This window comes from Vulpes vulpes, chromosome X (genome assembly GCF_048418805.1).
Source record: "Vulpes vulpes isolate BD-2025 chromosome X, VulVul3, whole genome shotgun sequence".
Lineage (NCBI taxonomy): Eukaryota > Metazoa > Chordata > Mammalia > Carnivora > Canidae > Vulpes > Vulpes vulpes.
The window spans coordinates 6,337,245-6,359,067 of NC_132796.1; the positions used below are offsets into that span (position 1 = coordinate 6,337,245).

At 52.5% G+C, this 21,823-nt stretch overlaps 1 protein-coding gene across 4 annotated transcripts in view; it reads left to right on the forward strand.

Annotated features, from left to right (window-relative positions):
* Nucleotides 1–21,823, forward strand: part of TBL1X (transducin beta like 1 X-linked) — a 214,085-nt gene that overhangs the window by 161,791 nt on the left and 30,471 nt on the right. For all 4 annotated transcript variants that reach the window (XM_026015328.2, XM_072744979.1, XM_072744977.1 and 1 more), the window contains exon 4: nucleotides 698–805. In XM_026015328.2, coding sequence (XP_025871113.1) covers nucleotides 748–805 — 58 coding nt within the window. In that variant the 5' untranslated portion in view covers nucleotides 698–747. The remainder of the gene's footprint in view (nucleotides 1–697; nucleotides 806–21,823) is intronic.

Below are 21,823 nucleotides of genomic sequence, written 5' to 3' on the forward strand. Positions count from 1 at the left end.
GGGGTGTTGACGTGACTTCTGGTCTCCTCACAAGTCTTCTCTGTCTGGAAAAGCAAGCACTTAGTGTCTCACCCAACCGAACCCGTCAAAGTGCACTTCATGACGCCATTCATGCTTGTTACCGAGTATGTTGTGACTACCATGCACGTGTGATTTTTATTGAATAAAAAATTGGGTTTTGTTTTCATTTTCTGTTATCCCAGAATTTGTCATAAGTATGGTTTATCCCTGACCCTATCCCAGCCTTAGAAAATACAGCAACAAAAAAAATAATAAAATAAAAAAAGAAAAAGAAAATACAGCAATGAGCTTTCCCCTCCTTTTGAAGCCTTTCTCCAGGATGTATTTTTTATTTTTATTTATTTTTTTAAAAGATTTTATTTATTTATTCATGATAGACATAGAGAGAGAGAGAGAGAGGTGGAGACACAGGCAGAGGGAGAAGCAGGCTCCATGCCGGGAGCCCGATGCAGGACTCAATCCCAGGACTCTAGGATCGTGCCTTGGGCCAAAGGCAGGCGCTAAATCACTGAGCCACCCAGGGATCCCCTAGGATGTATTTTTTAAAATATATATATTATTATGAAATTATACCATCACGGGTATTATTTTTCCAGTCGTCTCAAAAAGAATACAGGGACAAACATATGGGCAGTGTTTCAAAACTCTCTTCCTACTTTTTCCTGTTGTCTCACAGAGGGTGGCTCCCGCATCATACAGACCTCATCGCCGCGAGGTGAGGCTAAGATGAGCATAACCAGTGACGAGGTGAACTTCCTGGTGTATCGCTATCTCCAGGAATCAGGTAAGAAGCTTGGGTTTCCGTCAGTCGGAAAGTCGTCTGCAGCATGCGACATGCAGAACCATCCACCAAGGATCGAAAGCCCAGGCAGTAGAAGAAGAAGGGCAGATGATGTTCTTACTGAGAAAGCTGAAGGGGAGGGGAAGGTGCTGGGGTTGCCCAATTCTGGGGTGGAATAGGGCACGTGTTCTTTCTTCCCTTGACATTTCTGCCCAGATGAGATCAGATTGGAGTCAAGGTCAAGAGCAGTTGGGATAGATGTGGAAATGGGCATCGAAGGGCTGGTGTGTGTTCATGGTGTGTACGTGTGAACCGTTCAGATTTAAGACCACTGATGTGCTGAGCTCCTAAGCCCCCCCGCCCCCACGGGCCCTTGGCAATTTCCCAAAACATAGGGATGGTTCTGGTCTCTTCCAACACTTTGGATGATGACCAAAAAGTTACTTTATGATAAGCAGTGAACAGGCCAGAAATGTGCTGCCTGTCGGCAGAATGGACCTTGTGGGTGGCAGCTGGGATCCGCAGGGGGTGGGAAGGGGACTGACGAGCGCCCGGGGCACGGGGTCTGGCCTGGCTTTGTCACAGGACAAAGGCGGCCCTCTGAGGAGGCCTTAGACGCCTCTGCGCCTGGATTCCCACGTTGGCAGTGTCGCCGCCACCCCACCCAGGGCAGCCTCAGCACAGGCTTGCTTGTGGGTACTTTTTTAACTTCTCAACACTCTGAATTCCTTTTTAATTAACATTGTTAGATTTTTTAATTAATTTCCAAAGGAGTATTGTCTTTCAGCTTTGAAAGCTTTAAAATAGATCATTTAAGACGTACAAATGACATCGATGAAAAACATCCTTGTAGCCATGTACGTGCTCTTCCAGGGCCCGAGGGACGCCTGCCTCAGCCTCTCTGGCGCCGTCCGCCCCGTCGTGGGGGTGGCAGTGGCCCCTCCTGGGCTCGGGCTTTGTGTGCGTGCGCCTCCTGCACCCACGATGTCCTCTGAGCAGCGGGCCGGGCAGGCAGCGTGAGCACAGGTGCGCGGCCCGGCGTGTCCGCTGCCAGCCCGAGGCCTTGGCCGCGCCAGCCGCCCAGCCTCCGCCGTCACACGCCTCCTCCCCGGGCTTCTCCCTCTGTCCACACTTGTCCCCATTTCTCCTTTGCTCGGTCTCCCTTCCGGGACACTTTCCTTCCGGAACAAGCCCTCCTGGATGCAGAACCAGCCCTCCTGGATGCGGGCCTCAGCAGACCCCACCCAGCCCCCTGTTGACTCCGATCCCCGTGGCAGCTGCAGTGACCCCGTCTCCAAATAATGTCACTCTGGGGTGTACCGGCACTTAGGCTTCAACTTAGGTATTTGGGGCAGGACACGGTCCGACCCATACAGTATGCACAAGACTACTGCTCTCTCTCTCTCTCTCTCTCTTTTTGTTTTTAAGATTTTATTGATTTATTCGTGAGAGAGGCAGAGACACAGGCAGAGGGAGAAGCGGGCTCACTGCGGGGAGCCCGATGCGGGACTCGATCCCAGGCTCTGACCTTTGAACAAGCTATTTGCCCCAGTGGAGCCTCTTCTCCTCTGCCAAAAAGAAAGAGAAAAGTTAACTTGGGCAAGAGTAATGGAGTACACGGGACTCGTGGCACGTTACAAGCACACACCTCTGCCGCCCGCATATGTGTCCCTGGGGGGCCCCAGCGAGCGATTTTCATGGGAAGCGCACAGTCTTTCTGCACATCTAGTAGGTCATTGGGATCGGCCGTTGCCAGACATGGTGTGAGAGTGGTGAAATGTGTCCGACCTCAGCCCGTGAGTCTGGGGAGTACGTCGCGCGGCTCCCCACCTGCAGCACGGATGTGGCCCTGCGGCCAGCTGACAGACGCCCAGAGCTGCTTGCTCCCCTGTGGACTTCCAGCCTTGAATTCGAGGCTCCTTTCTTTTAAAACCCCTCCGCACAGAGACAGGACGAAGGCAAAATACAGCCAAAATGTTTGAAGAAATCACAGGCTGAGGTTCAGGATGAATAAATGATGTGAAAACCTTGTGCGTGGCCTGGGGAGAGGGCTCTGGGCGGGCCTGTCCCCGGGGCCTGGGCAATGGGGCCGGAGCACCGCTGGCCTCTTTGAATAAACAGCCAGCATCGCTGCCCAGAAAGGCCGCACTTCCTTTTCTCGGGTTTGTTTACATCTGGCTCCTGTTTGTTGCTAAAGCTTCTGTAACCAGACAACTGAGGAGGGGTGTCGGGGGACAGGAGGACAGAGTTTCACCTCTGAGCATCTTGCATCCCTGAACTCCTGCCCTGTTTGTGGGAATCCTTGCATAGGGCCCCACCTGTCGCGGACAGACGGACCTTGTCAAGGAAGCTCTGCTTGCGCTTCCCGCTAAGAACCGTGTGAGCCCTGGACTGGACCGGAGGCCCCCACGAGGATGTGGTCACAAGCAGGCAGAGAAGAAATACCAGGCATTCTTTTGGGGTCGTTTTCTATGTTTTCTCAAATCCTGAAGTTTCAGTTAAGCACCTAGTTATTGAGCACCCACCCAGGGCAAAGAGCATCATCTCAGCCTGTCAGTGTCTCCCTTCTGGCTTTGCAGGGAAGGGAGGTACCGAGAAAATGTGTCCCTTGACCGCGCCTCCCCTTCGGGCATCTCTGTTCTCTGCCCAGCTTGCCTAGAGCAAGTCATCGAAACGAAGCCCTGTGTTACCGCAGGTGACCCATTCCTCAACGCCTCCCAATCTGGCTTTCTCTACCAGAAGGTTCTCTCCTGCCAGGTGTTGTAGAGCAGGCCCCATCCTTATGTCCTGTGTGGAAGAGAGGGCTGTGGAGCCAGGAGGGAGGATGTGGGCAGGGGATGGCCTCACGTAAGGAAGACACTGGTTCTCTGGTCCGTGCGCTCTTTGAAGCCTCTCCGACCAGGGCCAGCCCCACCAGGTCCCAGCTCACTGTCCCATGTGCAGGGACAGCAGGTTCCTGGACCCCTACCCAGGGGTTGCTGGTCCTGGCCAGCTGAGCTGGAGGCGAGCCTGCCTTCTGCGCGCTGAGCCAGCAGGTGCCGTGCCCGGCCGTCCTGTCCCAGCACCTTCTGTCTTCATCCCGTCCCCGTGTCCTGTGCGTCGGTGAGGATGCTGCATCCCCAGAGGAGGGTTTCTGCCCTCGAGAGCGGGGAGGCAGTGCGTTGAAGATGACCTGCTGCTGGGGGCACAATCCAGGTCGCCTGTCTTCAGACCTGGGAGAGAAGCTCAGAAATGGGCCAGCTTCATTCCTCCGCTCGCAGGCTGCAGAATTGAGGTCATCGGGGTTCGGGTCCGGCCTTCACCGGAAGCGAAGAGGCAGGTTCCACGCCCAGAGGTGCATCCCGCCACCTGCCGGGAAGGGGCGATTCTCTCGTTGCCGTCGCTAGTTGGGTGAGGCGGGCGCCGGGCGTCCGAGCCCTGGGCAGGTGCCGTCGGTCGGTGGTGCCGGGCCGTTGGTGGAGAAGCAGGTGGTGGCGGGCGCTCCCCGACCCAGGGCCGGGAGGAGCCGGGAGAAGCCCCGGGCGTGGGTTCCAGGCCGCGGGGGCCTCCGCGAGCAGCTCCTGCAGATGCTGCCGAACCGGGAGTTGTTTGCCCCGCTGGCGCGGAATGTGGTTGGAGGCGGACGCCCCTTCCCACGCTGTATGAAAAGTGGGAGACATCACTGAGTCCCTGCAGGCGAAGCGTTTCCTCCAGGGCTTCATCGCAAACTGGGACTGTAAAGGAGCCGTTTCCTCCCAGATCCGACCGGGGAGGGGTTCGGTGGACGCTGGCGTTGCTGGAGCGAGGGGACCCCCTACCCCGGGGGGAGCCGCCTGGGCTGGCCCGGGCCCTGGGGAAAGAGCCGAAATGCCTGGGTTTGGCAGGTTTGTGCCGAAGGTGAGACTCTGTGATATCACGTGCTGTCCGCAAGGCTAGCTCCGTGCGTGGCTCAGGAGCGGAGACGGCCAGTGCCCCGCTTGCCTCCAGAGAGCAGAGGTGTGCCGGGCGTCTGGAGCCAGATCTCCCACGATCGTTAGGTGGTGCCCAGACTGGTTCCGTGGTCCCAGGCGGCAGTCCCCGAGAAGGCACATCTCCCCCGTCCTCGTGCGACGGGACTCGTTCGCCACCTCTCCCTCCCCCGTCACGTGTTGCATCTGTTTTTCAGTGAAGATGTAATTTCCGTGCAGCAAAACTCACCCTTGGAAGACTACAGGCTTAGAGCTTTTGCCAGATGTTTATCCAGTCCCGTAACCACCAGTGCCATCGAGACAGGAGAAAAGCCCATCACCCCAAAGAGTCCCCGGGCTGGGGAGAGAGACCTGTTGCCTGTCCACCTACTTCTGCCTTTGCAGAGCGTGGTGGCCGTGGCCTGGGACAGCGTGCAGCCCTCGGAGCTTGGCTGCTTTCGCTCAGCACCGTGCCTCTGAGGTCCGTTCGTGCTGTTGGATGCGTCGGTCGCTGGTTCTTTGTTGCTAACTAATATTCCATTTTAAGAATGAGTAGCCGTTGGCTTGGGCATTCTCCCGTTGAGGAGCATTTGAGTTGTTCCCAGGTTTTGATGATGACAACTGCAGCTACTGAGAAACGTCTGCATACGGTGTTTCTGTCTGTGTGATCTGTGTGATCGTAGGCTTTCATTTCTCTTGGGTAGGAATCTAGGCGTGGGATCACTGGCTCGTGGAACTCGTGTGGGCTGAAGGTCATCGGAAGCCCCCGCATCCTTTTCAGGGTCAGTGGCAGCGAGGCACTCATAAACATCGGTGCTTCTGTAGATTTGATTGGAGTAGCAGCGTGGATTGGTGCCTGTCCACAGGGTTACTGGAAAGTAGGTAAAAGGATGTCAGCCCCGGCAGATACATCTGCAGGATCCCGATGAAGTTTTACACTTCCTCTTTGGGTTTAAAATTAGCCTTACTGAACCTGTTCGGGGCCATGGTTTCCGCCAGTGAATGACCAGATCGCCTGGATCTTTTTTTTTTTTTTTTTTTTTTAATTTTATTTATTTATTCATAGAGACACACACACAGAGAGACAGAGAGAAAGAGACAGAGACACAGGCAGAGGGAAAAGTAGGCTCCATGCAGGGAGCCCGACATGGGACTCGATCCTGGGTCTCCGGGATCACGCCCTGGGCCGAAGGCAGGTGCTAAACCCCTGAGCCACCTGGGCTGCCCAGATCGCCCGGATCTAAGTGATGGAGCATCCTCAGCGCACACCTTCTCCCTCCTCGGCAGTGTAGCTTCAGGCATGGAAATAGGCCACCGTGCAGCCTGGCCGGCCCGCCAGGGGACCCGACTGGGTGCGGGGCTGGACACGCGTACCCCTGTGCGGGCTCCCGGGCACAAACACCATTCCTGCACGCGGGGCCCCCGAGACTGCTCGCGGCCGAGCTCAGGCACCTCGGGTGCTCGGGGGGCTCCCCACCTTGAGGTTTGTGACCCATGCCAACAGCCCGCAGAGGACAGACGGACACTCCTAAAACCGCTCCACGATCGGTGGTGGTTCCGCTGGCGGGAAAGAAACAAAGGCGAGAAATTGTTTTGTCGGGTGCGGTGTGGGTATGTTACCACGTTGTGCGGCCCCAAGGGCTGTCGTTCCAGACATTTCAGGTAATAAAAGGCACTTATCGTTATGGTAGATGGTAAAAATTGATTTATCATATATCACAAATCAGCAGGATGATGAACTTCTTTCTTTATTGGGAATGGTTTCAAGTATGATGGAAAACTCTTTCTACACAGAACTTCTGATTTGTTGTGGAGAGGCCGATTTATTATACATATTTATTGCCTCTATTAACATCACAAAACATGCATTATTCAGAGAGGAACATTGGCAGTTTCCTAAAATGAAAATCTACATCTTAGACAGGTTCTGTTTTCCTAAAGAGCCTTATCCACACACGCGTTGACTAGCTACATAGAATTAGGCCTGTTTCCTTTGATTTATGTAATAAACACATAGTTCCAGATCACGTCTCCTCCTTGGATGGTTCTGGATTATCTGTCATCCAGGAGGATAGTGAAATATTACATATTCGGGCTTCCAAGGTTCACAGCAGGACCTAGATGTCATTCCACCTTCATCTCGGGGAGCTTCTAGGCCAGACAAATGGGAAAGATTTCCTTGCCAGGTGGCAAGCACCCCTTTGTTCCCTGCGATGCCCGTATACGATGTCCACGTGGTTATGACCTGAGAGGAGAGTGCATAAGGCTTAGGTGGGATTTTGTCTGTACAGCGAGCTCTGGCACAAAGCTAAAGATTGTTCTGTTCTAAACACAGAGAGCTTTTACTTTCTGGAAAGATTACTGAGCAGTTTAAAAATCACGCATGTGTGCACGGCCACTTCCTGGGGCAGGTGGGGAAAGAAGCGCGTGTGGGTAAGAGAGTGAGCCTGGCTGTGCTGGGTGGGCTGGGCTAAGGGAGGTCCCTGTAGGGTGCTGACGGGGTGGGTCTCCTCTTTGGGAAGGGTGCCCACAGCAACTTGCCCACTGTTTGCTCAGAAACATTAGATAGAGGGTACAGAAGGCCCCCAGAAACAACACCAGGTGACCTGGGGCCTGTAAAATGGCACTTTTGAAACCCACCTAGATTCAAGGTTTCCTTGGAAGGGGCCCCTGAGGGGCTCAGTCGGTGAAGCATCTGCCTTTGGCTCAGGTGGTGATCCCCGGGTCCTGATATCGAGCCCTGTGTCGGGCTCCCTGCTCAGTGGGAAGTCAGCTTCCCTGTACCTCTCCCCTGCTCCTGCTCGCTCACTGTGTCTCAAGTAATAAATAAAATCTTTTAAAAAAATAAATAGAAAGAAGGGTTCTTGGGAATTGTAGTTCATCAGTAGAAGACACTTCTCCGAGGCCCTGCCTCCTGAGCCGGGAGCTGTCAGTTATGTCAAAAGTCTGGCTTTTGCTTAATTTTTTTTCCTGTCTTCCTCTTCCTCTGGCTTCTTGCTTAATTTTTTTTACTGTCTCTGCCTGGTTAAAGACAGCGAGCAGTTTGTATGGAAGGTCACTCCTGTCCCTGTTCACCATCGCAGATCTGTGAGCAGCTGTAGCAGGAGGGGTGTTGGAGAATGTAATGGACAGGCGTGCTCCCCTTCCTGCAGAGATAAGCTGCTGCCTTGAGGGGTACAGTAGAATGTGCCTTCAGAAAATCACAGTGGAGACAAACCCCAGGGTCCACGGTGGATGAACAGATAAACAAAATATGCTGCATCCGTACAAGCAAATGTCATTCAGCCTTACAAAAGGAGGGACATTCAGACATGGGCTACTGCGTGGACGAACTTTGAGGGCCTGATGCTGCATGACATAAGCCAGACCCACAAGGCTCTGCTGATGTGAGGCACCTGGAGTCGTCAAGTTCATAGAGACACAAAAGTAGAACAGAGGTTTCGGGGCTCAGAGGGCGGAATGAGGACTAGTGTTGAGTGGGGCAGAGTTTCTGTCTGGGAAGATGAGAGTTCTGTCTGGAAGATGAGAGCATGGTGGTGATGTTTGCACAACAGTGTGAATTACTTAATGCCACTGACCTGTGCACTTAGAAATGGCTAAAACGGTACATTCTGTGTTACGGGTGTTTCACCATAATAACCTCACAGTGTTAGAGGTAAGAAGTTTCATGTGTAGACTATTTCAGAGGAAGAGAAGAAAGCACCTGAATTCCACATGGATGTTATTATATTAAAGGACTTTTTTTTTTTTTTTAAGATTTTATTTATTTGTGTGAGAGAGAGAGCAAGAGAGCATGTGAGTAGGGTTGGGGGAGAGGCAGAGGGAGAAGAAGAAGCAGAGTTCCCACTGAGCAGGAATCCTAACCCGGCTTGATCCCAGGACCCGGAGATCATGACCTGAGCCAAAGGCAAGACGCCCAACCTACTGAGCCACCCAGGTGTCTCTACATTCAAGGGCTTTTTAATAGAACTCTACAGCATTTGGGACAAGTCCTTGGCACACGCAGCGTCATTTGTAAGTTAGATTGCTGTCTGATGAAATCCAGTTATTTAAAAAATTAAACAGAAAACAGCAGCCTCATTTGTAATAACAGTATATTGGAAACTCCCCAAATGTGCTTCACTGGATGATCGACTCCGCAGACTGTAGTTGCATACCCAGGGGTCCCTCTCAGCATTAAAAAGGAATGAACTACGGATATGTGCCACAATGTGGATGAGTCTCCAGAGAAGTGTGCCGGCTAGGACAAGCCAGTATCAGAACACTATGTACTGGATGGTCCCATTTGAACTGGAAATGAGAAGACTGTAGCCATGGCTGCTAGGAGTTGGGGTGGCTGTAACTAGAAAGGCATAGTTTAGGGAGTTCTTTTGTGCTGATGGAAAAGCTCTGTCTTGACTGTGGCGATGATCATGCCTATGGACATACAGAATAAAATTATACATGCATAGATTAGCCGCACGCGCGTGCGAGCAGACACTCACGCAGGTCAGAAGGTTTGCAGTCTAGCGACCAGTCAACGAGAAGTCATTGTCTTGGTTTTGATACTGTAGTACAGCAAGAGAAGATGCCCCCCCCCCCCCCGGAGGAAACTCTGGATGAAGCAAACACAGGACTCTACTATTTTTGTGGCTTTCCATGAGTCCATAATAATTTCCAAATTATAAAATAAAAAATAAACCAAAAAATGTAATTTTGCACATCTGTTATCTGCAGTTTTGCGTGTGTGTGTGTGTGAGAGAGAGAGAGAGAGTGGTCAATAATACAAAGACAGTCAAGACATTTTAATTAAATGTTGCAGGTCATTAGCCATCCTGTGGGCCCGGGCTCTGATGGGATACTCTTGTATAATAGATTTGAGTAAGGACCATATTAATTTGAAAACGGATGGCCATACAAACCTTCTGAGCCTTCTGGAAGCAGAAGAATAATGAAAAATCATCTGAAGGTGAATAGCACTGGTCTCATATCACTCAAATTTTTGCATCCTTGGGAGTTCAGCCAACGCGGGTGGACATCGTATACTGCGCCCACCTGCCCGGCTCCTCCTGGGGAATTATCACAGAAAAGAATTCTGCTTTCGACTGGGGCTGTAGACACTGGGCAGGCTGCATTTTTACTGGAGATAAAAGTCTATGCGTGGCTTCTTCCCCACTCCTTTTCAAGTGAGTCTTAAAATGGTTTTGAAATAGTCCCCCTTATGGGGGCGCCTGGCTGGCTCCATCAGTGGAGTGTGTGCGGCTCTTGATCTTGGGGTTGTAAGTTCGAGTGAGTGTAGAGATTACTTCAAAATAAAATCCTTTACAAAAGTAAAATGGGGAAGGGCAAGGAAAAAAAGGCCCCGTTACGATATTCAGCTCAAAGGATTCTATAACATGGATGTGGTCAGCCTAAGAGCGGTGGGCAGGTTTGAGGGTCTTATTCCATGGAGATACTCTGGCTGACTGCACATAATGCATTATCCAGAGGCTTCCAGCCTATTCATTACGGTCAGGGTTCTCAAGCACTCTGGACACTTGGAGCTGGGTCGTTCTTTGTCCTCTGGGGCTGCCTGGTATGATAGGATGTTGAGCAACAACCTGGCCTCCATCCGTTAAATGCCAGCAACACTCCTCCTCCCCTGTGTTGTCGCAGCCAAAGATGTCTCTGGACTTTGCCAGATGTACCCTGGAGGGTGAAACCACCCCCAGTTGATAACCACTGATGCAGATCCTTTAGTACGGGATGTTTTTCCTCCACTGGTTTTTATTAGTAAATGGAGTTTTAATGGGATTCTGTTTCTTCACACTTTATCTTCTTGGGCTACGTTTTGATTCCTTTTGCTGCAGAACTCAAATAGACTTTAACAATGAGCAAAATGCAGTCTTCATTTTTATTAAAATTTTCCAGGGTATTTTTCCCCTCTAGGAAGGCGGAAGCCTGCCAAAGCATTCACCAGCAGATAATAAAATAATTGGGAGTAGCAGACTTTCCATCTGATTTTTTAAAAAAAAATCAAATTTTTTTTCTTGGCTTCTAGCAAGGAGGTTAGATAATCAGGGTCAGGGCGCTACTCTCAATATTTGTGAATATTTTTGTCGACAAAGGTGATTAAGCAGCTTTGCCCACCACCATTGGAGCCCCTGACAAATCATCCGGTAGGTTGCACTGTGTTTCCAAAGACCACTTCATGCCTTCTTATGCAAGACGCGTTTCCACAGATTGGGGAAATCATTTTAAAACGGTTCAGCTATCTTAATTTAAACAAAAGTTCAGGGCTTATTGTTCAGCTGAGTCTCTAAAAATGTATTTTGACTGAACTGGCCTCTTTTCCTGGCTAATGTGTGTCCCTGTTTAAAAAGAGGAGCTTTATGAAACAGTAAAGGCAAGCATTTCTCTGAGATATTGGTAGTCTTTGCTTTAGAAATAATAAAGGAAAGCATTACTTTCATCACATAATAAATAAGGAGGATCTGAATCATGTGTCCATATTAGTACCGGGTAAAAAGAACCTTCGAAGTCCTGTGGAACAATAACAAGACACGCCTTCCTATCTCCCACAGACATAAGCAGCGTATTTGTTATGGGTGTCAGGACCCCCCAGGAGCACCTTCAGATTCTACGATTTGCTGAAAGAATTCACAGGACTTAGTAATGGTTATACTCACAGTTAATTACAGCAAAAAGATGTGGATCATTAGGGACAGCACACTTTGTGGTTCACAGTGGTGTGTGTTGTATATTCGGAAGTTGCTAGGGGAGTGAATCGTCGGTGTTCTCGCCACACCAGGTATATGTAACTCTGTGGGGTGATGGAGTCATAACTCACGGGATCCTGGTGATCATTTCACAACGTATGTGGCTATGAGAGCATCACGTCGTACACCTGAAACAGACGCGATGTCGTCGTATGCCACTCCTGCCTCCATAAAGCTGAGGGGAGAAAGAAGCAATGAACATCGGCGTGGACAGGTGTGCCGTCCCTATGGACGTACACGATGGCACCTCCTTCCCCCAGCAGCACGGACTGTCACACATGGCAAGTGTCCTAACCACCCGAGCTTTGGCATCCAGTGTTTCCATGGAGCATCCATCCTATAGGCCCGCAGCATCCGCTCAGGGCAGCTGTGTGGCTGCCACTGCCACAGTCCCAAAGTTTAATTTTTTAAAAAATTTATTTATGATAGAGAGAGAGAGAGAGAGAGGCAGAGACACAGGCAGAGGGAGAAGCAGGCTCCATGCACCAGGAGCCCGACGTGGGATTTGATCCCGGGTCTCCAGGATTGCGCCCTGGGCCAAAGGCAGGCGCCAAACCGCTGCGCCACCCAGGGATCCCCCAAAGTTTAAATCTGGGTTGTGGTTGCTTATTTCTCATCTGTGCATTTGTGTGTATGTTGTACTTCAATTAAAAAATCAACAACAGGGCGCCTGGATAGCTCAGTCGGTTAAATGTCTGCCTTTAGCTCAGGTCATGATCCTGGGGTTCTGGGATCGAGTCCCACATTGGGGCTCCCTTTTCAGCAGGGAGCCTGATTCTCCCTTTGCCGCCCCCACCCCGTGAATAAATAAAATCTTCAAACAAAGAAACTGAAAACCGTTGGGGTGAGTAAGTAGCTGGAGAATGTGATACCCATGCCTTTCATTTAGAAAAGAATAAAACATTCCCCTCGCTGGCTTTGTGGCATCAATAATTCACACTCCTCCACTGAATAAGCATATCCGTGATCCCTTTGCACAATACAGGGTGTGGGGCGCCCATCCTCAGCTTACGCTCCCGTGCACGTGAGCGGTTTCCTTACAGACCCTCTCGTGATGGTGCTCGTCGCACCCGAGCTCCTCTTCGTTCAGGACGGGTGTAACGTTGTCCTGAGCTGTTGTTTGGGTTCCATCGTGATTCCGCTTAGAGCGACCAGATGGATCGTGAAGCTGCTCTTCCCCGTGTCCCGGACGGTCCCATCCACCGCGGCCACCCCGGTTCCCGGGCAAGTGCAGTTGTACGATCTTTCCGGAGTTTGCTGTCCTAACCTGCGTGTGTGTAAACGCTAAGATTCAAGACCGGCCATTCTCGCGCTTCCTGATCGGGTAGAGGGCGGAAGGCATCGGAGTGAAAACCGCGTCGTCGTTGTAAGTTGTTTAAAGATGGGTCTGGCTCGATCGGCCAAACCATTCCATCGGCGTTAACATCAAGAAAACTTGCGATCGTGGGGAAGATGCCTCTGGCGTGGAGGCTTCCTGCTTCCACGGTTGGTGACGGCGGCGCGAAGTCCCCGATGGCGCAAGTTCCCTTTTCAGCGAAGATGCCGCAGGCCCTTGCGAGGCGCCTGTCTCCCCGGACCGCAGGCGGGCCGCCCGCTCCCGGGCCTGAAAAGCGGCCAGCGCTCGCCTATGTTATTTCCTGCCAACTTCCCGCCTCTCCCGTTCCTGCTTCCACACGGATGAGCACGTCTGGGCTGTCGGACGCGACCCTGTCCCTGCCCTGCCACGTGACCGTGTGTTTCTTCGCTGGTGCCTCTCCCTACCCGCTCCATAAATGCCGCGGCCCCCGAGGACGTCCTTCTTCCCCCCCCACGTCATGCCTGAGGTCAACTGGCTGCCTTCTCCCCCAGCCCAGGGGCCCACCCCAGCCCCTCCGGTGCCTTCCAGACTGTTTTGGGTGCATAGCTCCAGGCATTCCTTAATGGAAAATCCCGCTTACGCAGCCCCAGTGGCTCAGCGGTTTAGCGCCGCCTGCAGCCCAGGGCGTGATCCTGGAGACCCCGGATCGAGTCCCACGTCGGGCTCCCTGCACGGAGCCTGCTTCTCCCTCTGCCTGTGTCTCTGCCTCTCTCTCTCTCTCTCTCTCTCTCTGTGTCTCTATGAATAAATAAATAATCTTTTAAAAAAAATCCCACTTCCTACCATTGCCATTTCCTGACCCCTGACCTCCCCCATCAAACAAACAACTCCACCTTTTCTGTAACCTTCCAGAGTATCTTTCCTCCTGCCTCCGTTTTCATTTTTCACCCACTGTCCACCAGCCAGGCACTCCTCATATCTTGCCAGGGCTGTTCCTGTTGTCGCGGCTTTGCCATAGTCACGGAACTAACATTTATTGAGCACTTACTGTGTGCCACGCACAATTCTAAGGACATGATGAATAAAACCATTAACCCGTCGGAAGCAGATACAGCTGCATTTCCGTGTCCAGACGGGAAAGCCCAGGCCTGGAGTGGACATCGCCTGCTCAAGTCCCGTCGCTGGAAGTCCTAGAGCTAGGATTCAGAGCGGGCCACCGGGCTCCAGAATCCTCCTCTTTTATTTTATTTTTTCATAAGATTTTATTTGTTTATTCATGAGAGACACAGGCAGAGGGAGAAGCAGGCTCCATGCAGGGAGCCCGATGTGGATCCCAGGATCCCGGGATCACGTCCTGAGCCAAAGGCAGATGCTCAACCACTGAGCCACCCAGGGTTTTGAATCTTCCTCTTTTAAACAATTCTTCTTGGTTCTGTTAAGTGTGATCATCGATTCACTTTCTGACCTGAAACTCTGCCTTCCTGGAATGGACCCCACTCAGCCCGGACCCTTTGTCATTTTTGTACGTTGCTGAATGTGGTCTGTTAATACCGTGTTTGATACGTTCGCGTTTATCTTACTGGGAGAAACTGGGGTGTCCTGTTCCTTTTTGAATGTCCTTGTCAGTTGTGGGTATCAGGCTTTGCTGGCCTCGTCAAACAAGTTGACAGACCCAGAATTGCTTTCCTGGGGACCTTTTGGCCCTATTCCCGAGGCCAGATCTCTCTTCTGGATACGGGTGGAAGGAACTTTCTTTCAAGTTTAGATACTTTTGTGTCTGTCGCAGCTCTTTGTGCCGTCTTTATAGGAGAGAAGCAGCCTTTACACAGGATTTAGTGTGCAGGCCCCTGTGCAAGCCTCTTAGTGGAATGTGAGGCCCTCCCCCCGTACCTGTAACCCAGAGTGTGCACCCAGTGCGTGTTCTTCACGTCTTTCCCCCTTGGCAAGTGTCTGTGGCCCTCCATGTCTCAGTGCGTGTTTCCCAGCCTCAGCTGTGTGTGTCCCATCTGTAGCATGTTGGGCACATTTTATTAAAATTGATGAGTATTTTTCATAAGTTGAAACAGTTCCTTAGATGTGCCAGGCAGTTGGATTTGCACGATATACACGAAAATAAATGACTTAGATACTAAGATGTTTGCCCCTGTGCTACCTCAACTGATTGGGGTACTGTCAGAGGGTGTGGGTGCCAACAGGGAGGCCTCGCCGTCCTGGGATAGAGCAGCCGTCGTGGTCTTCATGCCCTGGAATCTCCCGAGGGTTGTCCTTTGCGTGGTGGCACCGCGCTAGGTGCTAGGGTGGGAAGGACAGACGAGAAGCGGGAGCCTTCCTCCTCCTCCTCGCCTAGGAGGGCCATCTGTCGGAGGCTGCTAAGTGTAACATCGCAAGTGTGTGCGGAGGGAGCTCGACCCCCTGACAGGGCACGGAGAGGAGGTGGCGTGGAGCTGGGTCTTGAGCTAGGATTTTTCAAGCAAGTCAAGGGACAGAGCGTTGCGAGCCCAATCCAGAAGGTGGGTCGAGGAAGGCCCTGAGACTCGGCAGAGGGTTCAGGGAGAAGGAGCCACCTTGGTGAGAGGGACAACAAGAAAATACTGGGAGGTTGGGCCGGCCACACGTTCGTGGCAGGTGGAAACACTCGAGCCCTGTGCATTTGGAAGCCGTGGATTCCTTTCGTTTGGTTTAACTGAACAAAATTTTGTATTTTATTTAAATTCAGTTAATTAACATATAATGTATTATTGGTTTCAGAGGTAGAGTTCAGTGATTCATCAGCTGCATGTAACACCCAGTGTTCCTCACATCACCTGTCCTCACCCAGTGACCCCGTCCCCCCACCTCCCCTCCCGCAAACCTTGGTTTGTCTCCTGAGTTAAGAGTCTCTTAGGATTTCTCGCCCTCCCTGATGTTGTCTTACTATATTTTCCCTTTCTTCCCCTATGTTCATCTGTTGTTTCTTAAATCCTACATATGAGTTATATTGTATTTGTATTTGTCTTTCTCTGATTGACTTATTTTGCTTCATATAGTTCCATCCATGTCATGAAATCTTGCAAATGGCAAGATTTTACTCTTTGATGGCTGAGTAATATTCCACTGTGTGTCTGTCTGTCTGTAACACATCTTCTTTTTCCAGTCATGTTGATTCCTTTTTGAAAGTAAACCCAGAGGTAGTGTGAGTAAAGGATGAGTGAACACGGGAGAATCTACCCAAATGGTGGCTATTGAGACTACTTACCAAGCGGGGGACATGCCTTCTGTTGTGTGAGGTAAAGAAGCGGGGTACAGAATTGTATGATCACAAGAATTAACATAAAAACTAATTTGCACAGAGAAAGGGGCGGACAGCAGCTGTATCAGGTGTAGAACCAGAACCATGGGAGTTACTTTCTCCATCTTCCAAATCGCTTTCTCTGTTTTTCCCAAAGTCATAAGTTAGTTTTTAAGGTTTAAAAATTTTTAATGCCGCTCTCCATTGTGAACCTCCCCGGCTTGGCCTCCAAGCTCCTACGGTTTGCAGATTTCAAATGTCGAGTCCCCGGGGTTCAGACTGGCGGGGGCTCTGGTGCCAGCAGGTGGCGCGTCTGCACCTTGCACATCCTTCTGGAGGCTTCTGACGCTTCCCACCACAGAGCCCCGTGAACCCGGGCGGGACAGCGGCCTTCCTCGCCAGGCCGCCTCTCTCCGAGCCAGTTGTTGGCTCGGGAGGAAGTAGCGACGTTAGTTTATAACCTGACTAATGCCTTCCCCTCCTGGATGTTTCCCATGTTGAGAGGGATATTAAAATCTTGGCAGGGCGCGCGGTCTGCAAAAGTCAGAGGCCCGCGCTGTACTCAGCCGCCACCCTTGGGGTCCGGGCCAGATGTTATAAGTGAAACCCTATTTTAACGAGGCCCTTCTGGTATTTCTTTTGGGCGCCATCCAAGACAGTTCCATTTTACACCAAAGTCCATGTTATGGCGGGTCATCTAGAACAGGTCTGCGGCCCATAAAGACGTTCTCGCTGCATGCGGTTTTCTGTGGCAGGATGTCAGAGCAAAAGGAGAGAAAGTGAGGGCTGGGTCTTAAGGATTTTTTTTTTTAAGTTAAAAAACATCGTGAAGCTGATATGAACACGTGCAGCGATTGAGACTGCAAAATGGAAAAGAATTCTCGACATAGTTTTATGCTTTTCACCATGGGTAATAGGAGAGTTTACGTATAAGAATTGCTTCTTGGGCAGAAAACATAACGCTCCGGTGAGACTCATCCATCACTTCCGAAAAGGGGAAGTGAACCGACAGCAAATGAGCTTCCAGAGATGAGGGTACGTGATTTTTACTCTCCCGCCTTTTGTGTTGACGGCTTCCAGCTCCATGTGCATGTGTCTGGTTTTTCTGCCCCAGCTCCCACGTCCTCACCCTTGGCCTCTCTCCCATCTGTATTTCTTTTTTTAAGATTTTATTTATTTATTCATGATAGACATAGAAAGAGAGGGAGAGGCAGAGACAGGGGCAGAGGGAGAAGCAGGCTCCATGCAGGGAGCCCGACGCAGGACTCGATCCCAGGTCTCCAGGATCAGGCCCTGGGCTAAAGGCAGGCGCCAAACCGCTGAGCCACCCAGGGATCCCCCCATCTGTATTTTGATCAGTGCCCGCCCCCCCTTCAGTCACCCCGATCCCGCACTGAGAGGACGGCGGGCAGGGTGCCAGGCAGCTGCGCTCCTGGTGCGGACCCTTTGCGAGCCGGGACCCGCGGACCCGCCGTGAGTGAGGATGTTACAGGCACATCCGGATTCGGAGGTACCGAGGAGGTGCGACACGGTCAGCTGGCAGCGCACGGTCCTGTTTCACGGTGACTTGTAAGATCCGTGCTCGGATGGGCGTGCGGTCGTTTCTGTTCCGTTGCTGCCCAGCGAGAGGCTCCCCCCGGGTTCCCGGCCTCCGGCCCCGGGAGTCGGGGGGATCCATCCCTCTCCGGGGCGGGAGCCTCCCCCTCCCCTGCTGTGCGGCCGCTCGGGCACCCCTGTGACTTCTGGTCATCTGGGTTTGGCGGGACACCGCGGTCATCTTAGCCTCTACGCGGACTTTCAGAGGAGAAAGGGACCCGGGAGTCGTTTCACTCCGCCTGTTCGCTGGGCGGGCGGCGGGCGGCCCGTGTGGACAGACCCACCTCGCGCCCGGGAAGGGGCCGTGGGCGCGGTGGCCGCCGGCTGGGCTGAACGTGTAGTGCGGACGGCGCGGAGTTGGCGAGGTGGCCCGCTGCCTCTTACTCACAAGGCACCATTTGGAATGAGTAGAGGTTTCCTTTTTTCTTTTTCTTTTCTTTTTTTCTTTTTTTAAAGATTTTATTTACTCATGAGAGAGAGAGAGAGGCAGGGACACAGGCAGGGGGAGAAGCAGGCTCCATGCAGGGAGCCTGATGTGGGACTCGATCCCAGGTCTCCAGGATCACACCCTGGGCTGCAGGCGGCGCTAAATCGCTGGGCCATCCAGGCTGCCCAGAGGGGAGGTTTCTGAGCGGCTTCCAGGGTTCCACGGTGTGTGGTTAAGGGCGCAGACTCGGGACCCACACGGCCACCTCCTCACTGTGTGCCCTTGGGGGAGTCACTGAACTGCTCTGTGACTCAGTTTCCCCATCAGTAACATGGAGGTCGTAAGCCTAACTCCTAGGTTGTTGCCACCTCTGAGCTACTGCGTTTAAACGGCTAATCCACGTAATAAGCACTGAAGAGCATTACCTTTATTATGATTCTCAAATACTATAATCTTATTTATTTATTTATTTATTTATTTATTTATTTATAAAGATTTTATTTATTTACCCACGAGAGAGAGAGAGGCAGAGGAGGAAGGAGGCTTCAGACAGGGAGCCAGACGTGGGGCTCGATCCCGGGTCTCCAGGATCACGCCGTGGGCTAAAGGCGCCGCTAAACCGTTGCGCCACCTGGGCTGCCCCATGATCGTTTTTAAATCCAGGTATACACACGGCCATACACACATCCTCTTCGGTGCTTTTCTGAACCGTTGCTTGAACGGCAGGCAGAGGTGTTTAAAGACTGTTCTCCTTCTCTTACGCTTGTGCTCAACCCTGAGTTCCCGTCCTCCTCCAGCCGTCTTACTCTGAAAGCAGCAAGGACTCAGTTTTGTTCAGTGTCTCCTCGCCCCTCCTTTCCATCAGCCTGAGTGGGTTCTCTTAGCCTTCCTTGAGTTTTCTTGATGCACGTCCATCTGGAGCTGCGGCCCCAACCCCGGGGAGGCTGCTCTGCCTGTTAGGAAGGGAATCCGGAAGGGCTTCCTCCCTTCTAGAAGGTTCCACCTTCCCAGAAGTCAGGAGGTGCAGACGAATAGAGGCCGCTGCCCAGTGACTGGGTAACTGGGTGACTGGTGACCTTGGACCAGCGGGAGGGCAGCCCCTCCCTCCTGCCAGGACAGGCGAGGCTTCTATGGAGCACAGAGGCCTGGCCACACCCATGACCACTGAGCAGGTGTCAGTGGTGGTGACAGGGGTTCAGGAGCTGGCTGTTGGAACTGGGCCCAGTTCCGGCTTTATTACCCAGAGCCTCCTATGCGCTGCAGGCTGTGGGGCACGGGCCTGGCCTCCAGCCATTAGATGCTGTGGCGCCCTCCATGCACGCACATGCACGTGCACACACAAACACATACCCACACACCCGACACACCCACACACCCCCAAACACATATACACACACTCCTGGGGCAGCCAAACACACATGCCCATACCCTACACACAATCCTGGGGCAGGCACACAAACACACACACTCCACATACCTCTACACACACACCCCACACACACCCCTGGTGGGACCAAACATACCCCACACCCGTGCACACCCACACATACCCACACCAACACCCCCACCGCACACACCCCAGCAGCCCCCCCCCACACACACTCACACTCCCTGCAGACACAGCCCTCCCCCGGGGCAGCCAAAACCGTTTGTGGCCATTGCCCACGTGTGTCCCTGGGGGCCGGAGTCATCCGCCCTTGGGAACCATGAACCGCCGTTCCACAGCGAGCCCAGAATGAGCAGAGTCACTGTGCAGGGACGCAGGAGGTGGGTTCGAGCTTTGGTCACAGAGGCAGTGGCTCCCCCCGTATCAGGGTGACTTCCGGGCCGTGCTCAGCTGAGGAGGTGTCGGGGGTGCGGGGGCCTGGCCCGGCTGCAGGCTCTCGAGAACTCCAGACCCGTCGAGGCGGGTCAGCCACGTGACCGGGAGGGCTTCGTGTTAGGGCGCGTGGTGTCCGTAGATCGGTGGGCCGCTGCCCGGCACAGAGGACGCTCTCCCTCGCCGTCACTCCCACGTTGCCAGGTGTCACAGAGGAGCGTCTTGTGCCTCTGGGCCGCCGTAGCAAAGTCGCACACCCCGAGTGGCAGAGAAGCAGCAGACGCGTTGAGTTCTCAGTCCCAGTAAAACTTTATTTGCAGCTACAAGCGGTGGGCCAGACCTGGCCTGGGGGCCTGTCTCTGCCCTCCGCTTGATCCAGACGGTTAGGATTCAGCACGCCCCTCGGCCTTGGGTGGCTGTCTACATCCAAGTAAGCACGTTCATTAAATACTTACTGAAGAGCCTGCTCTTGAAGATGCCTCAAATTGGAGCCCTTGGCATTTGTTTCAGCTGAAGATGCAAAACCACCCTCACCGCTGCCCGGGTAGGTATTACACGTCTGCTTTTCTCTGCCAGCTAAGCAGTACTTTTTAAGGGCCAGAGAGTGATCATTTAGCAGGTTTTGCTGGTGGATTGGGCCGCCATTAGCTGGACAGAATGGTTCGGTGTTCAACTAACTCAGGTGGTTCGTGAAGCCGTTTGTCTGGCCGCGTGGTAATTGCAAGAAACGGAAAACACGTACTTGGTTTTAAATCTATTTTTATTGCCTGGTCGGGTGAGACAAATGCATGTGCACGCTCTTTTCCTCCCTCGTGAGGAAAACAGAAAGGACTTTACCCTTGGAGGTCTTGCCACACTTTGTAGAACACGTAGCGCTTATTTTAAACCTTTCCCGGTTTGTCACGTTTCTCACGGTTACACCCTTTTTCTCCTCCTTGGAAACACTCTCACCTCATCTGGTTGTTCCTCGTTACCGTGTGTTTGGTGAATTCTCTGACCAAGCGCATATAGACGGTGTCTTGGTCCTGCTCTTCACTGGCAACTGTCCGCCTGTTGTGTTTATAAATCAAGTGGAAATGTGAGTCGACTATGGATAGTGTCCTCTGGGGGGTTCGGTTTCTCTAGGTTAGCGGTGATCGGCCATGGCAGGGTCAGTTAGGCAGTATCTGGAGACGCTGTGCGTGGTCATGATCCAGAGGAGGTGCCGGCAGCATCCAGGGGGCCAGGGGTGCTGGTCAGCGTCCTGCAACACCCAGGATGGCGCTCCCCACAACAAGGAATGAGCTGGCCTCACTGTCCGTCATGCCATAGCTTGAGAGATTCAGCAGGGATACCTCTTACTAAGTAGGGGACAGGCCTGCTGGCTTCGGTCACGACCCCAGACTGGCTGAACGTTGGACACCAGGGACGCTAATGCGTTGCCCCCGCACAGAGCTTTCCTCGAGGTACCACCGAGCTCTCTCTTCTCCCTCTTAACAACTTCCACATCTGCCATTGGGCCAGTCCTGACTGTTTCCATCTCTGTCGTTGACATAATGAGCTTTATTCCTACTGCTGTCCCCTTGGGAGGAAGAAGAGCTGCAGGAAAGCTGAGGAGGCACTCATTAGCCTCGGAGTCCTGTTGGGAGGAGTGGGGCGCTGGTGGTGGAGGCTGGGCCAGTCCCGGCGGAGCAGCATCCTGCCTGGAGGTGTCAGTCCCCCCAGATGGCGCCTTACGCAACACGTTGGCGCACGGCAGGTCTCCAAGAACCAGGGCCTAGGAGAAAGGGCTCAAGCAGGCCTTGAATATGTGGTCAGTGGGCCTCCCCCCGTTCCACGATGAATGCATGTCGGGTCTACAAAATATCCGAGTGACCATTTCGTCCGGTGTCATCACTGCACAAACGAGGAAACGTCAAGAAGGAATGTCTCCACTGGTCCATGGTCTTCTATACATTCAAAAATGTGTGCA